Source organism: Colletotrichum fructicola (assembly GCF_000319635.2).
Source record: "Colletotrichum fructicola Nara gc5 chromosome Unknown KSG_Nara_v1_contig08, whole genome shotgun sequence".
Lineage (NCBI taxonomy): Eukaryota > Fungi > Ascomycota > Sordariomycetes > Glomerellales > Glomerellaceae > Colletotrichum > Colletotrichum fructicola.
The window spans coordinates 3,630,458-3,652,192 of record NW_027094058.1 but is presented as its reverse complement, the minus strand read 5'-3'; the positions used below and the strand labels follow the sequence as shown (position 1 = coordinate 3,652,192).

At 50.1% G+C, this 21,735-nt stretch overlaps 7 protein-coding genes across 7 annotated transcripts; 4 read left to right on the top strand and 3 right to left on the bottom strand.

Annotated features, from left to right (window-relative positions):
• Nucleotides 1-15: 15 nt before the first annotated feature.
• CGGC5_v014098 (uncharacterized protein) lies at nucleotides 16-1,498 on the top strand (the record flags this gene model as incomplete). The annotated part of the gene is made up of 3 exons (XM_032024903.1): nucleotides 16-249; nucleotides 459-584; nucleotides 629-1,498. 3 exons carry the CDS (start codon nucleotides 16-18, stop codon nucleotides 1,496-1,498), a joined length of 1,230 nt encoding a protein of 409 aa, XP_031878513.1.
• Nucleotides 1,499-1,921: 423 nt separating this feature from the next.
• CGGC5_v014097 (Secondary metabolism regulator LAE1) lies at nucleotides 1,922-3,378 on the bottom strand (the record flags this gene model as incomplete). Its single annotated transcript, XM_032024902.1, has 7 exons — nucleotides 1,922-1,973; nucleotides 2,039-2,677; nucleotides 2,732-2,772; nucleotides 2,826-2,892; nucleotides 2,977-3,111; nucleotides 3,182-3,231; nucleotides 3,313-3,378. The coding sequence occupies 7 exons, from the start codon at nucleotides 3,376-3,378 to the stop codon at nucleotides 1,922-1,924; spliced, it is 1,050 nt and encodes a 349-aa protein (XP_031878451.1).
• A 1,203-nt stretch (nucleotides 3,379-4,581) lies between these two features.
• Nucleotides 4,582-4,935, bottom strand: cysK-0 (Cysteine synthase; the record flags this gene model as incomplete). Its single annotated transcript, XM_032024901.1, has 1 exon — nucleotides 4,582-4,935. One exon carries the CDS (start codon nucleotides 4,933-4,935, stop codon nucleotides 4,582-4,584), a length of 354 nt encoding a protein of 117 aa, XP_031878450.1.
• Nucleotides 4,936-6,015: 1,080 nt separating this feature from the next.
• Tf2-6-9 (Transposon Tf2-6 polyprotein) lies at nucleotides 6,016-10,940 on the top strand (the record flags this gene model as incomplete). The annotated part of the gene is made up of 3 exons (XM_066153035.1): nucleotides 6,016-7,187; nucleotides 7,229-10,629; nucleotides 10,687-10,940. 3 exons carry the CDS (start codon nucleotides 6,016-6,018, stop codon nucleotides 10,938-10,940), a joined length of 4,827 nt encoding a protein of 1,608 aa, XP_066007628.1.
• A 2,990-nt stretch (nucleotides 10,941-13,930) lies between these two features.
• On the top strand, nucleotides 13,931-15,039 carry THYN1 (Thymocyte nuclear protein 1; the record flags this gene model as incomplete). The annotated part of the gene is made up of 4 exons (XM_032024899.1): nucleotides 13,931-14,200; nucleotides 14,256-14,493; nucleotides 14,543-14,677; nucleotides 14,726-15,039. The coding sequence occupies 4 exons, from the start codon at nucleotides 13,931-13,933 to the stop codon at nucleotides 15,037-15,039; spliced, it is 957 nt and encodes a 318-aa protein (XP_031878514.1).
• Nucleotides 15,040-15,226: 187 nt separating this feature from the next.
• On the bottom strand, nucleotides 15,227-16,494 carry UTP6 (U3 small nucleolar RNA-associated protein 6; the record flags this gene model as incomplete). The annotated part of the gene is made up of 2 exons (XM_032024898.1): nucleotides 15,227-16,317; nucleotides 16,404-16,494. The coding sequence occupies 2 exons, from the start codon at nucleotides 16,492-16,494 to the stop codon at nucleotides 15,227-15,229; spliced, it is 1,182 nt and encodes a 393-aa protein (XP_031878530.1).
• Nucleotides 16,495-17,363: 869 nt separating this feature from the next.
• On the top strand, nucleotides 17,364-20,597 carry cwh43 (the record flags this gene model as incomplete). The annotated part of the gene is made up of 5 exons (XM_032024897.1): nucleotides 17,364-17,454; nucleotides 17,601-18,101; nucleotides 18,156-18,282; nucleotides 18,377-18,418; nucleotides 18,473-20,597. The coding sequence occupies 5 exons, from the start codon at nucleotides 17,364-17,366 to the stop codon at nucleotides 20,595-20,597; spliced, it is 2,886 nt and encodes a 961-aa protein (XP_031878453.1).
• Nucleotides 20,598-21,735: the final 1,138 nt, after the last annotated feature.

The window sequence follows — 21,735 nt, the reverse complement described above, 5'->3', positions numbered from 1 at the left end:
CATCTGTCATCCGAGATGAACAACAAAAGCGTCGCGGAAGGAAACGGGTCCTCATTGCCGGACTTACCGTACATTGATCGTCTGGAAGAAAAGTTGGCCATCCTCAAAGCGATCAGCGACACGGAGATCCCCAGCGAAACACCCAATGAACCGCCAAGGCGTATTGACCAGACTGGAGTCAAGGAGAACGTCTGGGCTGCTTTCTTGGTTGCAACTGTGGAAGAACTCCAGCAGTTCCTTGATTTCAAGGTAAGAAGTGGCAGGTTCTTCGTCGAAACGATTGAAACAATACTTGTTGGCGTTGATTTCGCAGTTGCGAACGTCATATCAATAAGTGAGTAGCTGATTTATTGATTCGATGCACAAAAAGTGATGAATTTAACCTAGTAAGGAATGCAATAACAGTGATGAACAAGCGAAATACCCTAAAGTCTTCATATGCAACATCCTCTGGGCAGACAGCATCCTCCAAGCAGGCAACACCCTCTAAACCGGCAACGAGCAAGAGTGGCGTTGGCAGCGGCATTCAAAGTCTGCTAGGCAAGGCGAAGATTAAGACACGCAACCAGTTTTCCATTGACCAGGTAAGTTTTCTGGCGTCTGGATCGTGCTGACATATTGTTCACAGATCAAAGAGAGGGATGGAGGGAAGTGCACACTACTTCATACCACCGTCACAGAGGCTGTCCACATATTTCCGGTGGTCCACACAGAGGTCGCAGCAGCATGTAAAAACGCACTCTACGCGCTGGGATTCATCTGGGGCGGCAACACGTGCGACAAGTTCAAGGACGCACTAAGCATCAATGTCTTTGACATCCCCAAGAATATGATCACCCTTGACAATACACCCCGCCATTTGTGGGATACTGGGAAGATCACTTTCTCCCCTGTTCTGTGTCTACCTCACAGGATCGACCTAGCAGTTCGCATCTTGGAGCCCTTGGACTGGGGCAAGAGGAAAGGAGCAGGGTCCGAGCTTCCCGAAGGCATTGCGACGGATCCCAGAACTAAGATGAGAGGCTACAAGAACCTGGCCGACAGGATTATCGAGAAGCCAGCAGAACGGCCAGTCGAAGTGTGTTTCATCTCTGCGGACACTCAGTATCGGATCAACGACGGGCACCGTTTTACCATCGCCTCAGACGACTCCAATATGCTTCCAAGAGCAGAGCTCCTGAAACTAAGGGACCGCATCATGACCATGATGACGCTGAAGGGAGGATGGGACATTGATGAAGATGTGCTGTCGAGCTCCAGTGGCAGGGATGATGCCCCGAGGGTTATGTTTGGAGATGGAGATGTTGAGATTGATCTGAAGGATAAGGTACTGGAGTGGAGTGAGCGTGCCGGAGAAGAGCTTGCTCCGTTGACCATTGACGAGGCGAACAAAATGGCCTGGACCTCGTCGGTGATGCAGCAGCCAGAGAATATGGGAGACGTCTTCCCTCCTGAGAGCCAGCCGGAAGATCAAGGTGAGAGCCAGTTAAAGGATTAGCAAGCCCTGCCTCCCTCTTCGCTTGTCGGTCCCGAAGCTTCAGACGAAGACGACGACGACGGCGGCGACTTGATTTTCGGCGAGATTGTGTCGCTCCAAGAACAGTGCATGTTGAAAGAGAACACAAATCAGAGGTTCCGCCGAGCTTCAACCCAAATTTTTACCATTTATCAACATGGGCATGCTGGCTCAATCATCAGCTCCAGCAGACCAATCGTTGTACGCCACGACGGTTGGCGGCTGAAGAACTATTCTTGCCTTCGCTACACACGCAATTCAATCAACAGCCTCTATTCACGAGCCATGATGAACACTGTATTATTTATACGTTCTTGACTTATAATTATAAACAAGAGGCTTCCGATTATGATCTTCCAATCACGGTAAGATAAGATCGTTCACCAATCTCGGTTCCCCCGAGCTTCAAGATTGAGTTTCTTCTGTTTCTTCAGGCTTACGAGCATAAACAAGATTACTGCGACATGATTAGCTTCTCTTCGATTTCATGTACGCATGTTGACGCCGAATGAACCGACTTACAGGTGATAGAAGGGCTGGAAACTCAGGTCCTTCAGAGCTTTCCGCATCTCAGCAACGAAGACGATGATTTCGGCGTATTCCCAACCCATTATCTCCTTGAGAAGAAAAAGCGCAAATCCCTCGAGCGACTGGTCCAGGTACATCCAGTTACACTCGCCGATTTCCTTGAGCATGGGGTCAGCGGGCCACGCGCCTATGGGGATAGGCCATTTCTTCTCCACAATGTCGACAAAGCCAGCCTCCCTGAGGGCCTTGGCGATTCCGTGGTCTCGGGACTGCTGAATGGTCTTTCCTAGCTTGTCTGTGGCCTCGAAGAAGACTTTTGCCCATCTACGGTAGACGTGGTCTTGAGGCAGGTCCTGGCCAAGAGCCTGAGAATGATCTTCAATGTCAAGCTCCTTGATCTCAATGTAGCCGCCCGGGTTAAGATGATCGAATGCTTGTTTGTAGAGGGCAGGCCAGTCCGAGATGCTGGCCTCCAGATGGCGGATGTGAATATAGTCAAAATCGGCGTCCCATGTCCATGGCTGCTCAATATCGTCGACCTGGAACTTGCAGTTTGGGGGTACCCAACCAGGCTGAATGGGCGATATATCAACGCCTGTTACCTGGGCCGAGGGAAATTCGTCGGCAAAGTCGCTATGAGTTTGTTAGCGGTTGCGAGATTGGACTAGAGCGTGCACCGGGACTCACATGGCCCAAATGCCTGTCCCCGTTCCGAGGTCAAGAACCTTCTATTTTTTCAATCAGAAACTGCAGGGCTGAGATATCTTGCACTGAGACTTACTTGGGGGCTGTCACCAATTGGAGCAAGGAACAGCCTATCGTCAAGAAATAGAGTCTCCCAGTAATGCCTTTCGAGTAAAAGAGTTAATCCAGCTCGTTTTATATGGGTGACGTTCAATAATCAAAACAACGTGAGCATAGTAGAAGCTTACGCGATATCAAGCCCTTCATTCTGCCTCTCGTCATTCGGGAGGCAATAATCGGTCTTTTGGGTGTAAGTGCGCCCGTGAAGGCGCCGATACTCGGTGATGCTCTCGCTCAGAGATGCTGTCGAAGCTGTATGGACACTGCAACCAATCATTTGCAATTTTGTAAGCGTCTATTTCCATACGCATGGAGCCTAGAGTTTCAAATCACCTCTCCCCATCCCCCTGGGAGGCCCCGTCGTCAACAGCGATGCCCTGCTCCTAGTCGGCGGTCGTCAGCATACCTCTCGCCATATTGCGATTCTGCAGCCTTAAGCTGTTGCTTCGCCATGGTAAACTCACTTCATTGGCCGGGTCAGGAGCTATTTGCGCCTCGTTGGCGGCCGTGGGCTGAGCTGGAGCCTGCATTTTGCTTCGGCCTGATTTTCCGCGCAGTCAATGTGAAAGAACAAAAGACTCATGGAGAAAAGGAGCATGGGAGGGAACATCAGTCTTTAAAATGACCTGAGGAAGAGGCAAGATAGCCGCGAACAGGGAAGTTACCCCTCTTTTCCAGCCAGTTGTTTGTCGTTGTTGGTGCTCGCTTTGCGAGCATCCACCCGAGATACCGGAGTCTTCGCCCGCCTCCGCGCACGAATTGGACACAATTTTTATTCAGTTCAGATGCAGGCTCTAAGCGAATTGTGAGAGGTATGGATCGATTTCCGTGTCCATCGAGGAGCCAACAAACAGCAGACAAGGGGCTCGACCAATCAGTGCGAAATGAGGAAGGCTGTATGTACATGAAGACAAGGGTCTGATTGCGTTGTTTGAGCCAAGAGCTGGCGCATTTGCAGATTCCGGTCAACAGTTAGGGAATAGTCCCACTATGAGTGACTCCTTCAGATCGAGAATGGACGTAAGAAATCTGCAACTGTGTTCAATCGACCGAGAACTGATCAACCAGCTTTAAATGATAAGTAAGGAACCAGGCTGAATGAGTCATGACGATGAACTCAACGACGAAGATAGTCGCTTGGTTTCAAAGCTTTCGTCCGAATCGTGTTTGAAGACACTCTGTTTCAAAAACGTCGACAGTCGTCTTCATTTCTTCCGCCGGAGGAAGCTTCGTTCGCTTCTTCTTCATCGTTGTCATAGTGACCATGACTGTCACCTGTATTGGTTCTAGACTTCCTTCCGGGGATTAAGACTTGTAATGTGTCCTCGATGGCGTGCAAGTACTCCCCGTCAGCCTCTTTTGGTTATTCTCCAGGACGGAGCTACGTGGCCGAAAAAAACTCCTCTTTTTAATTCTAATTGCTCCGCCTTTATCAAGAGTTCAAGCTTGACGAGATTGCGACCGAAAACGTGGTTAGGTATGTCGCTGGACCAAATCCCATGGTTTGTGGCAATCTTGTACGGAGCTTAGATGCACCTCCCTACGAGCTTTGATCGCTGACTTGGTCAAGAAATGGCTTCGTGACCACTATGGCCATCTCCACGGTCTATAAGAGCATCTTGGGAGATAGCCTTTTGATTTTCCTGGGTTAGTCGGAGTGTCTATGAGACCTCCAGGGAGTCGGTTCCATCATCCTCGGGTAGTCCATCACCAGGTAATTCCTCAGTCCTAACTCAAGTGCGAACCCCCTTCAAACTCTTCAGCGAAGAGTCACAAACAACAGTCACAACGTTCTTGCCCCTCCTCAACTCTTTAGCCAGCTCCAGCGCAGCAATAACATTCAATGCCGTTGAGGGCCCCGCATAGATACCCTCCTTCCTCCTCAGATATCTGCACATCTGCTGCGCGTGTATCTCATCAACATCCATATCCCTCACCGCGTCATACAACCCCCGATCAAGCAGCGGCGGCACAAACCCGGCCCCAACCCCCCGAATATCGTGCTCCCCGGGCCTTCCGTGCGTGATGGCCGGCGAAGCCCATGGCTCCAGGGTGATCTTGCGACGACCGTTGCGCACAGTGTCCATCTTGGTCCCGAGCGCAGCCATCGTCAGCAGCCTCTCGACCGCGAGCGTGTTCGACGAGAAGGCTTGGGAGCGGGGCACGATGTGACGGAGGGGGATGAGCGGGTTGGCGTTTATGGCGGCGAGGACTGGCGAGAAGGCACGGCGGGTGTCGGGTTGTTCATGATGGGTGTCTTGGGGTTGTGGTGTTGTGAGGTTGGTGGGATGAGGTTGATGTGGAGGAGGAGTTGTGGTGTCTGACAGGGTGGTCTTCTGTGCGGGAGCTTTGAATCACAGTATCTGACTCTTATGAGATATACACATAGTTAGACTTCCTTTGAATTGGAATGGCGCACGGAAGTTCTAGTCAGTTGTCGCTAAGAATGACATGGGGGTGAATGAGAAACGAGCAGCCAACCGTTGCTCTCCCCTACCTACTTCTTGGGTACCGGACGGACTCATGCTTGTACACTTTGACGATCGATTCACGGACTTTTTGAAAGAAATGTCCAACAAAAACTTCATAAGCCTTCTTGAGACGAAAGAATTCCCTCTCCCCCTCCACGCCTGTTTTAGATAAAAACTCTATAAGTCACATTTAACTTATCAAAAACTCGAACAACACGGACTGATTACGTGATCAACCTCGAACACCACACCCATTTGCATTTGACATTTCTAAAACCCCTATTAATACGTAATTTTTAGGTTTTTTACCCGCCGCCACTTTTACTATATTAATATAGTTAATTAATAATATATTTTTTATCCTTTTTAACTAGCTTAATAGTAATGAAAGTTATTTATACTTAATAACTAATATTAATGTCACGGGCTAGAGCCCGGATTGATATCTCCGGCTTCGCCGGAGCAGTTACCGAGATCCGGCTCCGTTGGACCCACTATTCTGCCGCAGTACGCCGCCTAACCCGGCCTGCTTCACCGCTGTTAGGTGCCTATCCCTGTAAAGTCCTTTCTTCCTTCTTCAGCTTAGAATAGTCAATCGACGGCACCTCTACGTTGAACAAGCCTAGGGGCCAGCCCCTTACATATTCTAAGCTCAACAACAGAAGACGCTACGCGAAACCTCACGAGAGCGACACGATGGATTCGCCAGAGGGTAGCGCAAACGACGCGATGAACGCCGAGATTGACCGCCGGATCAACGAAGCGGTTAACGCAAGCATACGTCCTCTTCAGGACCAAATGGCCCAGCAGACGGCCCAGATGACGCAGCTCTTGACAGCTCTGAATGGGCTTATGTCACCGGATAGAGCAACCCCTACGCCGCTTACGAGTAGCGTACCGACCCCGTCCACAGCCGATACGACTATACAGGCTCCGAGTGACGATACAGTAATGGTAGCCGAAGGGCGGAGAAAGCCCCTACCGAATCCCCCGAAGTTCACGGGAAGGCGCAAAGACTACCCAGCGTGGTCTCAGCAAATGCGCGATAAGACAACCCTAGATGCAGGACTTATGGGGGGTAACGCCGAGGTTTGGTACTATATCAACTCACGACTCGACGTTGACCCTCAGCAAGTTGTTGCTACTTTCTACGCCGCCGGAGGCCCCGGGGGCGAGCGAGACCCCTCTGAGTTCATGAGGTACTTGGACCGTACGTACAAGGACCCAAGTGCTGCCTCCCGCGCAGCTGCTACGCTGCGAACGATCCGTCAGCGGGACGACCAATCCCTCGCCTCCTTTCTTCCCCGATACGAGAGAGTATTGTCAGAAGCTGGGGGGGCTAGTTGGGCAGACCAGGCGAAGATAACCCTCCTCGAGGGAGCACTTAGTACGCGGCTCCAACGAGCCCTCGTTACTGTCGACCTTCCGGTCGATAACTACCATGGATGGCTCATGCGGGTACAAGACGTAGCCGCAAGGCTGGAGAGGCTTCCAGCTACAACGCGCAGAAGCAGCTCGTACTACCCTAGAGCCCCCGAAGCAAGCAGGCACCACGACAACGATGGTGATGTGGTGATGACCGGCGTAAGCCGCGCGAGGAACAAGAAGGGAGCTCCGGAACCGCAGCGCCGCAGACGCTACTCCCCCTCGTCTGAGTCCGAGGGTAGTGAACAACCGCAGAAGGATAGTCGGCGTTGCTATAACTGTAACAACATCGGCCATATCGCTACACGGTGCACTAAGCCAAAGCGTCCAGGGCCAAAGAAGATCAAGAAGGTCAAGAAAGCCAAGAAGTCAGAAGAGAGCAGCAACGATAGTGCCACAGAGGAGCTGGGAAGCTCTGAGGCTGAAGAGAGCTCGGGAAAAGAGTAACTCCAACGCAAAGTCGGGCGTTGGAGGCAAAGCCTAGTGATATCATCGAATGGAAGCAGTTCAAGCATCGCATGAGCAGCAAATCAGCAGTGATCACTGCCCGCATACATAAGGGCACTCAAGCAGACGCCCTGGTAGACACTGGGTGCGACCTATACGCCCTTGTCGACCATGACCTCGCCCGCAGGCTGCGCCTACCAATAGTAGACCGCTCAGAGCGGATACTAGGCAGCTTCAGCGACGCTACAGGCGCCACGAAAGCGACAGGTGTAGTTGTCTTTAACCTAGAGCTATGTGGCTATGATGAGAAGATCTTTGCGTATACTGTCCGCGGTCTTGGGGATGACCTCTTCCTTGGGAAACCGTGGATGGAACGGAACTGCGTCGTATATGACGCTTCTGCGCAACAGATACGTCATAGGAGAGGTGGTGTAGACTTACGACTGAAAGGCGAGGAAGAGCCAGAACGAATACGCCAGATTAGAACTGCTCGACTCCTCCCAGGAGCCCCCTTTACAACGCTCTACAAGAGGGCGCAACGACAAACTGGAGAAACTGCAGCATATGAAGTGCGGGCTATTAGCCTGGCAGACATACAGAAAGCCCTCGCGAAGAAGACAGAGAAAGCAGACCTTAAGGCTCTCCTTCCGCCAGCTGTTCTAGCTGAATTTCGCGAGCTATTCCAACCCGATGAGGCTGCTAACCTCCCACCACATCGCCCCGGGGTCGACCACGAGATCCCTATCAAGCAGGACAGTAAGGGCAACGAGGCTGTACTACCATGGGGCCCGCTCTATGGGATGTCACGAGAAGAGCTCCTCGTCCTCCGGAAGACCCTGCGAGACCTACTAGACAAGGGCTTCATCCGCGCTAGCAGCTCCGAAGCATCAGCCCCAGTACTGTTCGTACGGAAACCAGGAGGAGGGATACGCTTTTGTGTTGACTACCGCGCCCTCAACGAACTCACTAAGCGCGACCGATACCCCCTCCCCTTGATTCGGGAAACACTACGGACTATTAGCGCTGCAAGGTGGTTTACGAAACTGGACGTAGTAGCAGCGTTCCATAAGATTAGAATTGCAGAAGGGGAGGAGCATAAGACAGCATTTCGGACCAGATATGGACTATTCGAGTGGCTAGTCGTCCCCTTTGGCCTCACAGGAGCCCCCGCCACGTTCCAGCGGTATATTAATGGCGTACTTCGAGAATACCTTGACGACTTTGCGACGGCGTATATGGACGACGTACTGATCTACTCAAATGGGTCACAAAAGGACCACGAAGCGAAGGTCCGGCTAGTCCTCCGCAAGTTAGCTGATGCTGGCCTCCGGCTGGACCCGCATAAGTGCGCGTTTTCTGTGAAGACCGTTAAGTATCTTGGGTTTATTGTTACAGCTGGTATAGGCATCTCCTGCGACCCTGAGAAATTAAGAGCAATTAAGGAATGGGCTGCGCCAAAGACAGTTAAAGGAGTCCGGAGCTTTTTAGGATTTGCAAACTACTACCGGATCTTTATCCCAGCGTACTCAAACATCGCTGGGCCCCTTATAGCCCTTACGAAGAAGGGTGCCCCATTCTGCTGGGGTAAGGAACAAGAAGCAGCATTCCAAGAGCTAAAAAGGATCTTTGCAGCAAAGCCTGTCTTACACCAACTAGACCCTGAGCTTACAACCTACGTTGAGGCTGACTGCTCAGGCTTCGCTCTTGGGGGAGTACTATCGCAAGAAGACGAGCACGGAAGACGTCACGCAGTAGCATACCACTCGCAGCGGCTGAATGCCGCCCAGTTCAACTACCCAATCCACGATAAGGAGATGTTAGCTATTATGAGCTGCCTGCGAGAATGGAGGGCAGAGCTACAGAGCGTTGAGAGCTTTAAGATCCTATCCGACCATAGGAACCTCAAGTACTTTATGCAGAAACAGAAGCTCACGGAACGACAAAGCCGATGGGCAGAGGAGCTATCTCAGTATAACTTTGAGATACAGTACCGCCCAGGAAGCGAAGCGGTAGTGCCAGACGCACTCTCTAGACGTGAACAAGACGTACCTACGTCCCTAGAAGACGAGCGCGAACAAGGCCGGATTCTCCAGCTTCTTCCCGAAGTAGCCCTTCCCTCAACGCGTACACGACGTGTAGAGGTAGCACCAGCGATGCTTGTATTTACCGACGATAAAGAACTACAGCAGCTCTGGGATCAGACCCAAGCAGGAGACGAAGTCTACCAGCGGGCCTATACTGCTGTGAAACAACGAGAAAGAAGCTTCCCACCTAGCCTCAAGCTAAAGGTTCAGATTGCTGAGTGCGAGATCGATAACGGTAACCGACTGCTATTCAGAGATCGGATCTGGGTACCAGGTAGCGAAGACCTGGATAGGGAGGCGAACACGCTACGTACTCGTATCGTCCAAAGTATCCACGACTCAGTGCTTAGTGGCCACCCTGGTAGAGATAATACCCTCGCGCTAGTCAGCAGACGCTTCTACTGGCCTGGCCAGTCGCAGTTAGTACGGCGTTTCTGCCGTAACTGCGATGGTTGTGGGCGAAGTCATATCTGGAGAGAACGCCGCAAGGGACTCCTAAAGCCACTGCCGATACCACAGCGTATACGGAGCGATCTTGCTATGGATTTCATCACAGATCTACCCCCTACAGATAAGAACGAGAGGTTCCTTTGGGTAATTATCGACCGGCTAGGTAAAGGCGTAACCCTCGAAGCTATGCAAAGTATGGAAGCCGAAGCCTGCGCTGAACGATTCCTGAGCTGCCACTTCCGCTTCCACGGCGTCCCTACATCGATTGTGAGCGATAGGGGAAGTAACTGGACAAGCCGCTTTTGGCGGCAGTTCTGTAAGCTGTTAGGAATAGAGCAGCGGCTTAGCACTGCCTACCACCCGCAGACTGATGGAGGCCCAGAGAGGATGAACCAGGAGATCCAGGCCTACCTACGTAACTACGTCACCTACTCACAGAAGGACTGGGCATGTAACCTTCCAGCAGCTCAGCTAGCGCTTTGTAGCCGCGATAATAGCGCTATTGGGATGAGTAGCTTCTTCCTAGAGCATGGATACAACCCAGAGCCTATTAAGGTCAAGGAAGCAGACCCAGCAAGCTCTGAAGGCACCCGTGAGGGCCAAGCCCGCAAGTTGGTAACAAGGCTTCAAGATGTGATGGATATGGCCCAATCGACCCTCGCCTCAACACAGCAACGCTACGAGGAGCTGGCTAATAGGAAGCGCCAGCCTACAGAGAGACTAGAAGTAGGCGACAAAGTCTGGCTTCACATGGGGCATTACAGATCCCCTAGGCCTTGCAAGAAACTGGATTGGTTACACCACAAGTACACAGTTACGAAAGTCATCTCACCATACGTGGTAGAGCTTGATGTACCGGCAGCCATATACCCACGCTTCCATGTGGATATCCTGAAGCGCGCAGGTAACGACCCCTTACCTGGTCAAACGTTAGATGACGAGCAGCCGCCACCAATTATAGACGATGAAGGCGAAGAGACCTGGAGTGTAGAGAGTATCGACGCTGCTACCTGGAAGCGTCGAGGGCGCGGGCGACGCCGCGAAGTTCTGGTTAAGTGGGAAGGATATACAGAGAGGACCTGGGAGCCTGTCGAGACGCTCCAGGGGACAGAAGCAATGGAGGCTTACGAACGCCGTTATGGCTCTGCGATGGAGCACGATGGAGACCCAGCCTTAGCGCCGCGGGCGCGCCGCCGGAGGGGAGCGGGGGGGTGATGTCACGGGCTAGAGCCCGGATTGATATCTCCGGCTTCGCCGGAGCAGTTACCGAGATCCGGCTCCGTTGGACCCACTATTCTGCCGCAGTACGCCGCCTAACCCGGCCTGCTTCACCGCTGTTAGGTGCCTATCCCTGTAAAGTCCTTTCTTCCTTCTTCAGCTTAGAATAGTCAATCGACGGCACCTCTACGTTGAACAAGCCTAGGGGCCAGCCCCTTACAATTAAGTCTTATTAATATAATTTTTAGTATTATATTTATATCTAAGAGCTAATCTTATTAATATAAAATACTTCTAGTTAGTAAGTATATACTAATATTAATATAATCTAGTTTAATGTATAGATTAAGAGATCTAATATAGTATAAAAGTTATATATATATAATATTAATAGAATATATTATTAACTAGTTATATAATAACTTCTAAGAAGTTATTTTTACTATTTTTAGCTTTTTAAGATATCTAATTAAAGTTAGTTACTTTATAATATACTTAATTATGTTTAAAATATTTTATTTTTAAAAAACTTTAAGTTAGTTTTAGTTATTTATAACTTAAAGTCCTTTACTAACGTTATTTATTATTTATAATATATATAACTATAGAGTATATTATATATATTATTATGTTATTATTATTATTTAATATCCCTCTTAATATATCTATAATATGTAAACTATAGATATATATTATTTATTAATAAACTATTATTAAATAAGTATAATCTATATAGTAGTAAACTCTTAAGCTTAATATTATTATGAAACTAAGTTTATAGGTCTTTTTAACTAAGAATGTTAAGCTTTCTAGTATATTTTTATATTACTTAAAGCTATTTAAAATATATACTAAATGTCACGGGCTAGAGCCCGGCCGAGATCTCCGGCTTTGCCGGAGCAGCTACCGAGAACCGGCTCCGCCGGATCCACTATTCCGCCGTAGCATACCGCCTAACCCCGGTGTGCTTCACCACTGCTAGGCGCCTATCCCTGTAAAGTCCTTTCTTCCTTCTTCAGCTTAGAATAGTCAATCGACGGCACCTCTACGTTGAACAAGCCTAGGGGTCAGCCCCTTACACTAAATAAGTATATAAAGCTATATAGTAAGTCTTTTATTCCCTTCTTTAGTAATATTAATATTATTTATTATTCTATAAATAGTAATATAAACCTTTTACTAATTAATTAATATAAGTATAAAGTAGCTAACTAAGTTAATAATACCTCTATAAATAGATTAACTACTATAGAGGTATATATATATACCTATATATTATTAATGTAGTATATATACATATAATATTTAAATAATATGGATAATAAATACTAATAAGTTTATATAATATATTTTAATATATCTATAGCTATTACTCTACTTATAGATATATTACTAACTTTTAGCTTTTTTTTTTACTATTAATATAAAGAATAAGAAGTTTTTAAGATTTTAAAGAGTAAAAAGAAGAAACTTATAATTTAGTTTTATATATTTAGTTTATATACAATTTATATAGTACAAGTTAATATAAAAATACATTATAAAATTAATATAGTCTTTTACTAAAAATACTTACTTTAAAGATTATAATTTACTTAACTCTTCTTCTAATATAATATTATTATAGTATTAGAAGTAGTTTATAATTAAGGTTAGCTATTAACTAACTATAACTATTACATTAAAGAAGAACTACTTAAATAACTTATCTATTATTTCTATTTATTTACATTAAATAAATTAATAATATAAATATACTTTAAAATTACTAAAGAATACTTTAATAAAGTTATAATTTAGTAAATACAATAATAAATATATTAAAAAGATATTAATATCTTTATATATATCTCTAAACTTCTTAATAAAGTACTAACTTATATTATTTATAATTAATATTAAGTTAAGCTTAAGATATAGTTTTATAAAAAATAAAATAAAGTACTTAACTTAATATAAAAATCTCTCTATATTAATATAGTTAAGATAAACTTTATAAATAAGTAGATTATTAAGTATAAATATTAAGAAGGTATAAAATTATTGGCTTTATTTAAAGATATTTTATTTAAATAATTAAATCTTTTTAAATAACTAACTTATTTATTTAGTTTTAGTATAATGATTTATATTACTCTTATTAATAAAATAAACTAATTAATATACATATTATAAATCTATTATTAATATAGAGAATATTGAGTATTATTATATTAAAAAGTAATATGTTTAGTTTTCTTTTTTATTATTATATTAACTAAAAATAATATAAAATAGTGAAGAGTAATATATATAAGTTAAACTTATTAATAAAAAAAATCTTATATCTTATTACAATAATAATCCTCTTTATTATAGAATAGTTTAAAGATTACTTATTAATACATTAGTATTATCTTATAGTTATTAAAACTATTTAGTTAATTAAAAGATTTTAATATATCTCTTATTACTAAATATATTTTATAATAAGTATAAATAATTTATTTAAAATATTATATTAGATCTATTATAGCTTAATTATTAAAAAATAATATTGATAATAGTTCTTTAAGTAATTTTTATTACTCTTTATTAAAAAGTAATAGTTATAGTATATAATTAATATAATTAATATAACTAGATATAACGAAAGATAATAATAATAGTTAAAATGATAAAAAGAAGGTATTAATTAATATAATTAAACACGTTATGACGTAGTAAAAGTAGTAGCGGGCAAAAAACCTGAAAATCGCGTATCAATAGGGGTTTCGGAAAATGGGTGCAGGGCCGTGCGCCCGTGACAGTTCTCATCTGGCGACACTGTGCGCTCAGTGCGTCCCGTCGTCGCGTCACCCATGAGCATGAAGCAGTTGATCTCGTCAACGCGATTGAGAGGATCAAACACCCAGAAAAAAGGACTACCTGCCATAATCTCATACCTTCATCCATTGAGATACAGGACAGGGAATCACTCATTGTTTTTGCCCAGGATTAATACTGCAATGCCTGCCGTCACACGCAGTCTCCGGTCGTCGACGCGCCTGAGCGCTGCGGCGCCGGCGGATGAGAAGAAGACGTCCGTTGGGAAGAGCAAGGCCCCCGCCAAGACCAAAGTAACCAAGAAGGAGGCCACAACCAAAACTCAACCGGAAGAGAAGACTTCGAAAGCAGCTGGCGCTGGTCGCAAGAGGAAAGCCGTTGAAGCCGAGCCGGAAGATGAACCGGAACCCAAGGTCGAGGAGGCCAAGAAGCCAGCGGCAAAGAAGGCCAAGGTGCGCTTCACCCATACCCCCACGAACTACAACTCATTTTCTGACACATCCACAGAAACCCGCCGCAGGCAAGAAAGAAGCACCACCGAGAAAGACCAAGGACGAGCTCAAAGCGCTCCGCGACGCATCCGCTTCCGTGCCGGACGTCAACCCCGACGCCGAGCGGAGGAATCCGCCGGAGGAGCGGTACTGGCTCATGAAGTCGGAGCCGGATGTGAGGATCGAGGATGGGTATGAGATTAAGTTCTCGGTTGACGATTTGGCGGCGAAGAAGACGCCCGAGGGGTGGGAGGGTAAGCTTCTTTATCACCTCCGTTTAAAGACTGATAACTGAAGATGCAGGTATTCGCAACTACGCGGCCAGGAATAACCTCAGAGACATGCGCAAGGGCGACAAGGCCTTCTTCTACCACTCCAACTGCAAGGAGCCGGGGATCGTGGGCATCATCAGCATCGTGAAGGAGCACTCCCCCGACTGTAAGTACTCCCCTCCCCAGTTTCCGAGCTGCAGCTGACGATGGCAAGGGAACGCGTGCATCAACGACAACCCCTACTACGACGACGCGGCGCCCCACGACGGCAGCAAATGGAGCCTCGTGCACGTCAAGATCGAGCACAAGTTCCCGCGCATCGTGCCGCTGTCGCTGCTCAAGGAGGTCGGGCCGAAGGGCCCGCTGGCGAACATGCAGCTGCTCAAGCTGGGCCGTCTCAGCGTGAATAAGGTTACGAAGGAGGAGTGGGACGAGGTGATTCGCATGGCGAAGGAGCTTGACGAGGACGGGGAGTGGGAGAAGGCCGTTGAGGAGGGCAAGAAGTTTCCGAATTACTCGGCGGCGTAGCGTGTTTGCTTCAAACCAGTTCAATCAGGGGCTAACGTCGAGTATGCAAGTGGTATCAAGGGTGGTGCGTCGGTTCCGCACCGTCTATTCCCGTCAAATGCGCATTTCGAGCACCGCTTTTCCGTTTTCCTTTGCTTTTCTGTACCAATAGCCAATTTCTCTCTTCCCGATATCCATACAGCACATTTTACGCCTGCAACTTGCCCTTCGTAGCCTCCAGCACGGCCTTGATGCCCTCGTCCAGGTCCTCGACGAGGAGGATCATCTGGATCCACACCAGGCTCTTGCTGCGCAGCACCTCCTTGTCCGACGTCTCGTCCAGGCCCTTGCCTAGCCTGGACAGCACCTCGCGAAGACCCAGCGGGAACTCGGGCGTATCGGGGCTGAAGCCGACCAGCGGCAGGCGGACGTAGCAGTTCCACGTCGCGGGGTGGGCTGCGTCGAGCGCGCGCATGGCCTCGACGACGTGGGCGATGATCCTCTCGAGGCACGAGACCTTGGCGAAGGTAGCGAACATGTCGAAGAAGCGCTCGGCGACGTCTGGGGTGAAGAAGGACTGCTTGCGGGAGATGTCGAAGATGGCAATGGGTATGGCGCCGTCCATGGCCGGGTTGTTCTTGAGCTTCGCGGCGGCGTCCTCGTCGATGACCTTCTTGCCGGGGACGGGCAGGTCGTCACCCTCCTCGTTCTCCTCGTCCTCCTCATCCCCAAAGCGGATCTCGTCGTCGTCGTCCATCTTCTCGCCCGCCAGGGGGTTCGCATCCTTCTTCTTCCCGCTGCCGCGCTTCGCGTCCATCTTGGCCAGCCACTCCATCTCGCAGCGCGCATACTCGATCCACAGCGTGCCCTCGGTCGTGCAGAACCGGCACCCGCGCATGAAGTACCCCCTTGCGCCGCCCATGTCGCCGTTCTTAGCGGAGCGGCGGCCGGCGTGGATCCACAGGTCGGCGTCGGTGGGCATCATGCGCAGGGCGGCGGCCATGGTGCGGCGCCAGCGCTTGGAGGCCTTGACGTCCTCGGTGTAGGCGAGGTACTCGAGCCAGAGGTCCTTGCGGGAGGGGTGGCGGGCGACGGCGCGGTCGTAGATGGCGAGGACGCGGGCCTGGGAGGCGTGCTGGGAGTTAACCTGGCCGACCTTCATGCGCCGGCAGCGCTTCTGGCGCAGGGCGTCGAGGGAGGTTTCCCATTTCGCATAGGAGGAGAAGTCGGCGGGGTCGGAGCGCGGGGCGAGGATGCGGTGTTCGAAGTCGCTGCGTTTCTGGACGATTGTGCGGATTTCTTCCTGTGGTGGGTGTGTTAGGATGGTGTCTTGGGTGAGATGTCTTGGATGTCTGTCGAGGTCGAGGGCGAGGACGAGAGTAGACTTGCCTTTGTGAAGATTTCCTTTTCCTCCCACTCGCGCAATTGGGGAACGGAACGCTCCAAGTAGAAGCGGGCCTTTTCGGCGACGGCCATCTTGTTCGAGTTCGAAGGTTGAGGTCGGGCTGCAGTGGTGGTGGTGGTGACCTTGCCTGTCGGTGTCGGCTACCGAGTGCTGCTCGCCTGACGAAAATGAAGCAGATCGGGATCGAGATCTGCGAATGCTTGACCAGCATTGGAAAAAAAAAAAAAGTTGCGAGGCTGAGCACGGGCCCCATCAAACCAGTGGGGCCAATTTTATCGGTGTGGGGCAGAAAGAGCTCTTGAGTCGAAGCTGATTGGGTTCTGGGATCTTTCAGCCTTGTGCCAAGCTCCCCGGCGGCGCTAAACCGTAAAGTGCCTCCGCCATTCCCTGTCCCAAAGCAGCGCCCGTTTGGTGCCATTGGAGCCATTCGGTGCCATTTGGTGGTAAACAGCAGGGCAGCACGCACGAAAGAGCAGAGCTCCAGTGGGTTTCTGCCGGTGGTTCACGGTGCATTCTGTCATCACCTTCCCTGCCATGCAGCTCCACTGTGACGCCCCGAATGCTCCGGGGGCCGCACGCTGCCCGCGGTGTCATTGCTAATGCTGCCCGCACTTGCCGCATCGCAGCGTTACTTCACTGCTGCTGCTGCTGCTGCTACCTCATTGCTTGCTTACTGCTGGCTGCAAACCATAAGGCGCCTGCCTGGGACAAACGGACACAAACACGCGATCGGCCCGCCGAGGCACAAGGCACCGATTCCACTATTATTGCTTAGGTCCTTCCCTTCCACATTCCCCTCCAAATTCCCATCTTCCCTTCCTCTCCCACCTCTGCCACCTTACCTCCCACACACACCTCCCCTCGACACACACAACACCACCACCGGATCACCCGGATGACCCTCTCTTCCCTTTGTTTTGCTTGAGCTGTCCCTTCCGCCATGTCGTCCAAGTACAAGGACAAAGACGGCGGCGTCGTGCTGACCTTCAATGGCCAGTGGGTGAGCTGGTCGCACACTGCCATAGCTTACAGTAAGTCGGACCATTTTCCGGTTTGCGATGGAACCTCGTCGCGATGCTGCTGCGCGCACAATTCTCGTCGCCTGCCCGCGCCCTTGGGACGACAGCAGGCGCACCACCCCAAGAACAGCTGGACTGACCTCTCCCCGCGCAAACAGCTGCCTTCATTAGCGCATTCATCGTCGGCGTCTCCCTGCACTTCCACAAGATTGTCCAGAATGAGTGGTACGGCTACCCGGACGAGTGGTTCCCCTCCGTCTCCGCGACCATTGGCGACCGGTATCCCGAGCGGTCCTTCTTCATGCTCTTCATCGCAATCACCTCCGGCCCGCGCTTCGCCCTCGTCAGCCTGTGGTACCTGCTCACCCGCCGTCCGGGCCAGACGCTGCCCAAGTTCACCTTTGCCATGGGCATCCTGCGCACCTTTATGTGCGGCGGCTTCACCTATGTCACTTCCACGGACGACCACGACTGGCACGACATTTTCATGATCTCCTACATTGTCGCATCGCTGCCCTGGACCATTGGCTGCGTCACGCTGAGCCCGCCGAACCCCAAGGCGATCAAGTACCGCAAGGCGATCGCCTACTCCTTCTTCGGCACCCTCGTGCCGCTGATTTACTTCTTCATCCAGCACAAGGTGCACCGCGTCGCGGGAGGTGGGCATCCCTGGATTCCTCGCCCGTTGAGGCCCAATTGCTAACAGAAACCAGCCTACACGATCTACGCCTTCTTCGAATGGGCGCTCATCCTCTTCGACGTTGCTTTCGACGCCGTGACGGCCCTCGACTTCGACACCTTCGAGGTGGTGATCAGGGATGTCAAGGGTTCCAGCAAGGGGTACGTCCAATGGCTCCCGAAATAGTCTTGTACATACCAGTACAGCAGACCAAATAAATCCGCTTCGAGGCTCCCTTTCTAAGGCTTGTAATAGTGAAAACCGGTCGTCTGTCCCCTCTGCCGTTCTCGAGAAGGAGTAGGTTCCCCCATCCCTGCGCTCGCATGCCGACAATCGCTCACGTGCGCACAGGAAAGAGAAGGCCAGCGCCGGTGTGCTGACTGCGCGCTTTACCTGGACGGAGGCCCTCGATACCGCTGCCGATGTCTATCACGGCTTCATCTTCTGGTCCATGTTGACCAGTCTGGGTGTTTTGGTGTGGTACTTCCCGCTGTGGCACATGGGCATCTCTGGCTACGAGGCCTTTGTCATGTCCACGATCCTGCCCGGCATTTTGGGAATCCGCTCGGTTCGCTCGCTGGTGATCAACAACCAGCGGTTCGTCCACCTGATTTCCTTGGTTGGTCTGCTGGCCTACCTGGTTTTGGACCCTGCGAAGCGCCTGTTCACCGTTGGTTTCGCCGTGGCAACCTCGTGCCTCGGCTGGGTTGCGACTTGGCACTCTGAGAGAGCGCACCAAGCGCGCCTCGAGTCCAAGATTCTGGCGTGGACAATTGGCCTGATCGCCTCGTCCACTGCCAAGTTCATGTGGTGGACGAACAACCCCCTCTGGCCCGTCATGCACGCTGCCAACGGTGGCTGGAATGCCACTGGCTTTGCCATTGCTGTGGTTGCGTGTTTGAGGTTTACCCGAAAGGCACCCCTGACCCGCGGCGACTACCCTGAAGACTCCAAGGGCGGTTCTTCCCTGCTCGCTGCTTTTGGTGTTGGTGGTCTGTTCTTCGGTATCCACTCGCTTCTGTCTGACACCAGCACCATGATCCTCTGGGTCTGGGATGGTTACCCGATCCGCGGCCCCACAGCCAACACCTACGGCTGGATGACCATCATCGCCATGACCGCTGGTCTCCTGGTCGGTCTTTACCGACCCGGCTTTATGAGCTCATGGACCGCGTACGGTATTGGCTGTGTTGGTGCCGCTATCCTCAACTCATACCACCATTGGTTTGGATACTACGGCGCTCTCACTACTGCGTTCTATCTCATGGGTCTCAGCGTCCCCTTTCTCTCCAACGCTGCCAAGAGAAGCCCTGGTCTGACATTTGGTCTGGGCTTTTTCATCTACAACTTCATGGTTCTCTTCCACGTCTGGGTCGTCGCTTATGCCTTCGTCCCCGGTGGCCCTCTCGTCCGTGAGCACACTGACTGGGTCATGATGACCACCTTCATCCTCATCGGTGCTGGTGTCTTTGACCTCACCTCCTCGCAGGCCCGCCGCCCCGTCAAGAGCCGCTCCTCCCCCTCCCAACACAAGAAGTACAATACCATTGCCGCCTTCTTCGTCAATATTGTCTTCCTCGCCGCGGCATTCATGCGATTCCCCACCAACGACTACAAGCCGTACCACTCCGAGGACCGCATCCTCACGGCTGGCATCTGGACCATTCACTTCTCTCTCGACAACGACATGTGGTCCTCTGAGTACCGCATGCGCGACCTCATCAAGGAGCTCGAGATTGACGTTGTCGGTCTCCTCGAGTCGGACCTTCAGCGCATCATCATGGGCAACCGTGACACCACCCAATTCCTTGCCGAAGACCTCGGCATGTACGTCGACTACGGCCCGGGTCCCAACAAGCACACCTGGGGATCCGCCCTCCTCTCTAAGTTCCCCATTCTCAAGTCAACCCATCACCTTCTGCCCAGTCCCGTCGGCGAGCTCGCTCCCGCCATCTCTGCCACCCTTGACGTCTACGGCCAGGAGGTTGACGTCTTTGTGTTCCACTCCGGACAAGAAGAAGACCCCGAGGACCGCCGTCTCCAAACGGAGTATCTCTCCAAGCTCATGGGCGAGTCAACAAACCCGTCCATCCTGCTCTCCTACCTCGTCACCAAGCCCCTCCAGGGCAACTACAACACCTACGTCAGCCCGCTCTCCGGCATGCACGACGTCGATCCCACCGACTGGGACAGATGGTGCGAGTACATCCTTTACAAGGGCCTCAAGCGCACCGGCTACGCCCGCGTCAGCCGCAGCACCATCACCGACACGGAGCTGCAGGTCGCCAAGTTCGTCATCCCCAAGTCCAAGGACGAGGTCGCGCAGATTGAGGCGCAGAGTGACGAGACGAGGAATAGACGCGTCAGCGAGCACAGCGTGCCCCAGGGATGGAAGTTCCCTGACATGTTCAAGGGACAGGGCGTCAGGGATCACAGGTACCACGTCTTTAACGAGCCGAGGTACTATGACAACTAAAAAGAGGTTCCGAGATATTGATCTTATGAGAGATGGGAAGAGGGTGGTAATGGCTGGGTTGGGCTTTCCTTTGTTGGGATCGGATCATGTGGTGGTTGTATATCCTAATATGAGCTTATGTCAATTGAGTTATGTCTACAATTTCGTCTTGAGTTGGTGTAGGTGTCGGCTTAGGGTGCGGTCGTGTTTGGAGTCTCCGTGTCGACGCGGTGCTCGCTGACAGGTGTTTAAAAGCCCATCCCCTGCGTAGTTGACTAAGATTCAACAGCAATGAAGTGGGATGCTGATGCTGTTGCTTTGCTGGCGACGCTGCTCAATCTTTGAATCACGGACGAGTTTAGATACGAGCCTCAAAATCAGGGGAGCGTCCCGCGGCGAATTCAACCAAACCTTGCCGTTTGATTCACTGTTACTCGTCTCTATCCCGGACGTATTCGACGCAGAATATGGTAATTGTGATGGAAGATTAGAAGGGAAGCGGGCGTTGGTGATACTATTAGTGGTGGTTTCTGTAGTTGTCGGCGTTGATAATTGAGCACTTAGCAGAGGTCTAGTAATGATCCTAAACCGAAGATATCTCGTACCATCCCTTGCTTGCTCTGGGAAGTAATGTCTGCGCTTTCAGTCGAGTTTATATGTGTCTGGAGACCAAACTTTCTGAAGAGTAATGGTCGGAAGCTTGTGACTGTAGACGTGGGGGTTGGAAAGACATTGATTGGTATATAAAGACTGGTATGCAGGTCATGAAGCAGGTTTCAAGGGCAATAGCTCGATTTCACGTGTCTCAGTATTAACTCGGTCTTCGGACAGATATGTTGTGGTATGGGCTCACCCACGAGGGAGTTGTCTCCGGACAAGGCACAGCATACTTGGCGCTTTATTCATTGCCGCTGGTCCCTGGTTGACGAGTATGCAGTTCAGAATAAGAAGAGTGTACTGTACCAGAAGAAATTGGGAATGTAGGGAGGCAGGTGTGAATGATTTGTCTTGGCGATATCTTGGCTTGGGGTCTCAAAACACAGACAGCATGACAATCATGGATGGCTGTACATCCAAAGGGCAAGAGAGACCTTCATTGGACCGTGGAGAAGTCGCAGTAGAGGGAGTATGTGAGGGTTTATATAGCCTCTGATGACTC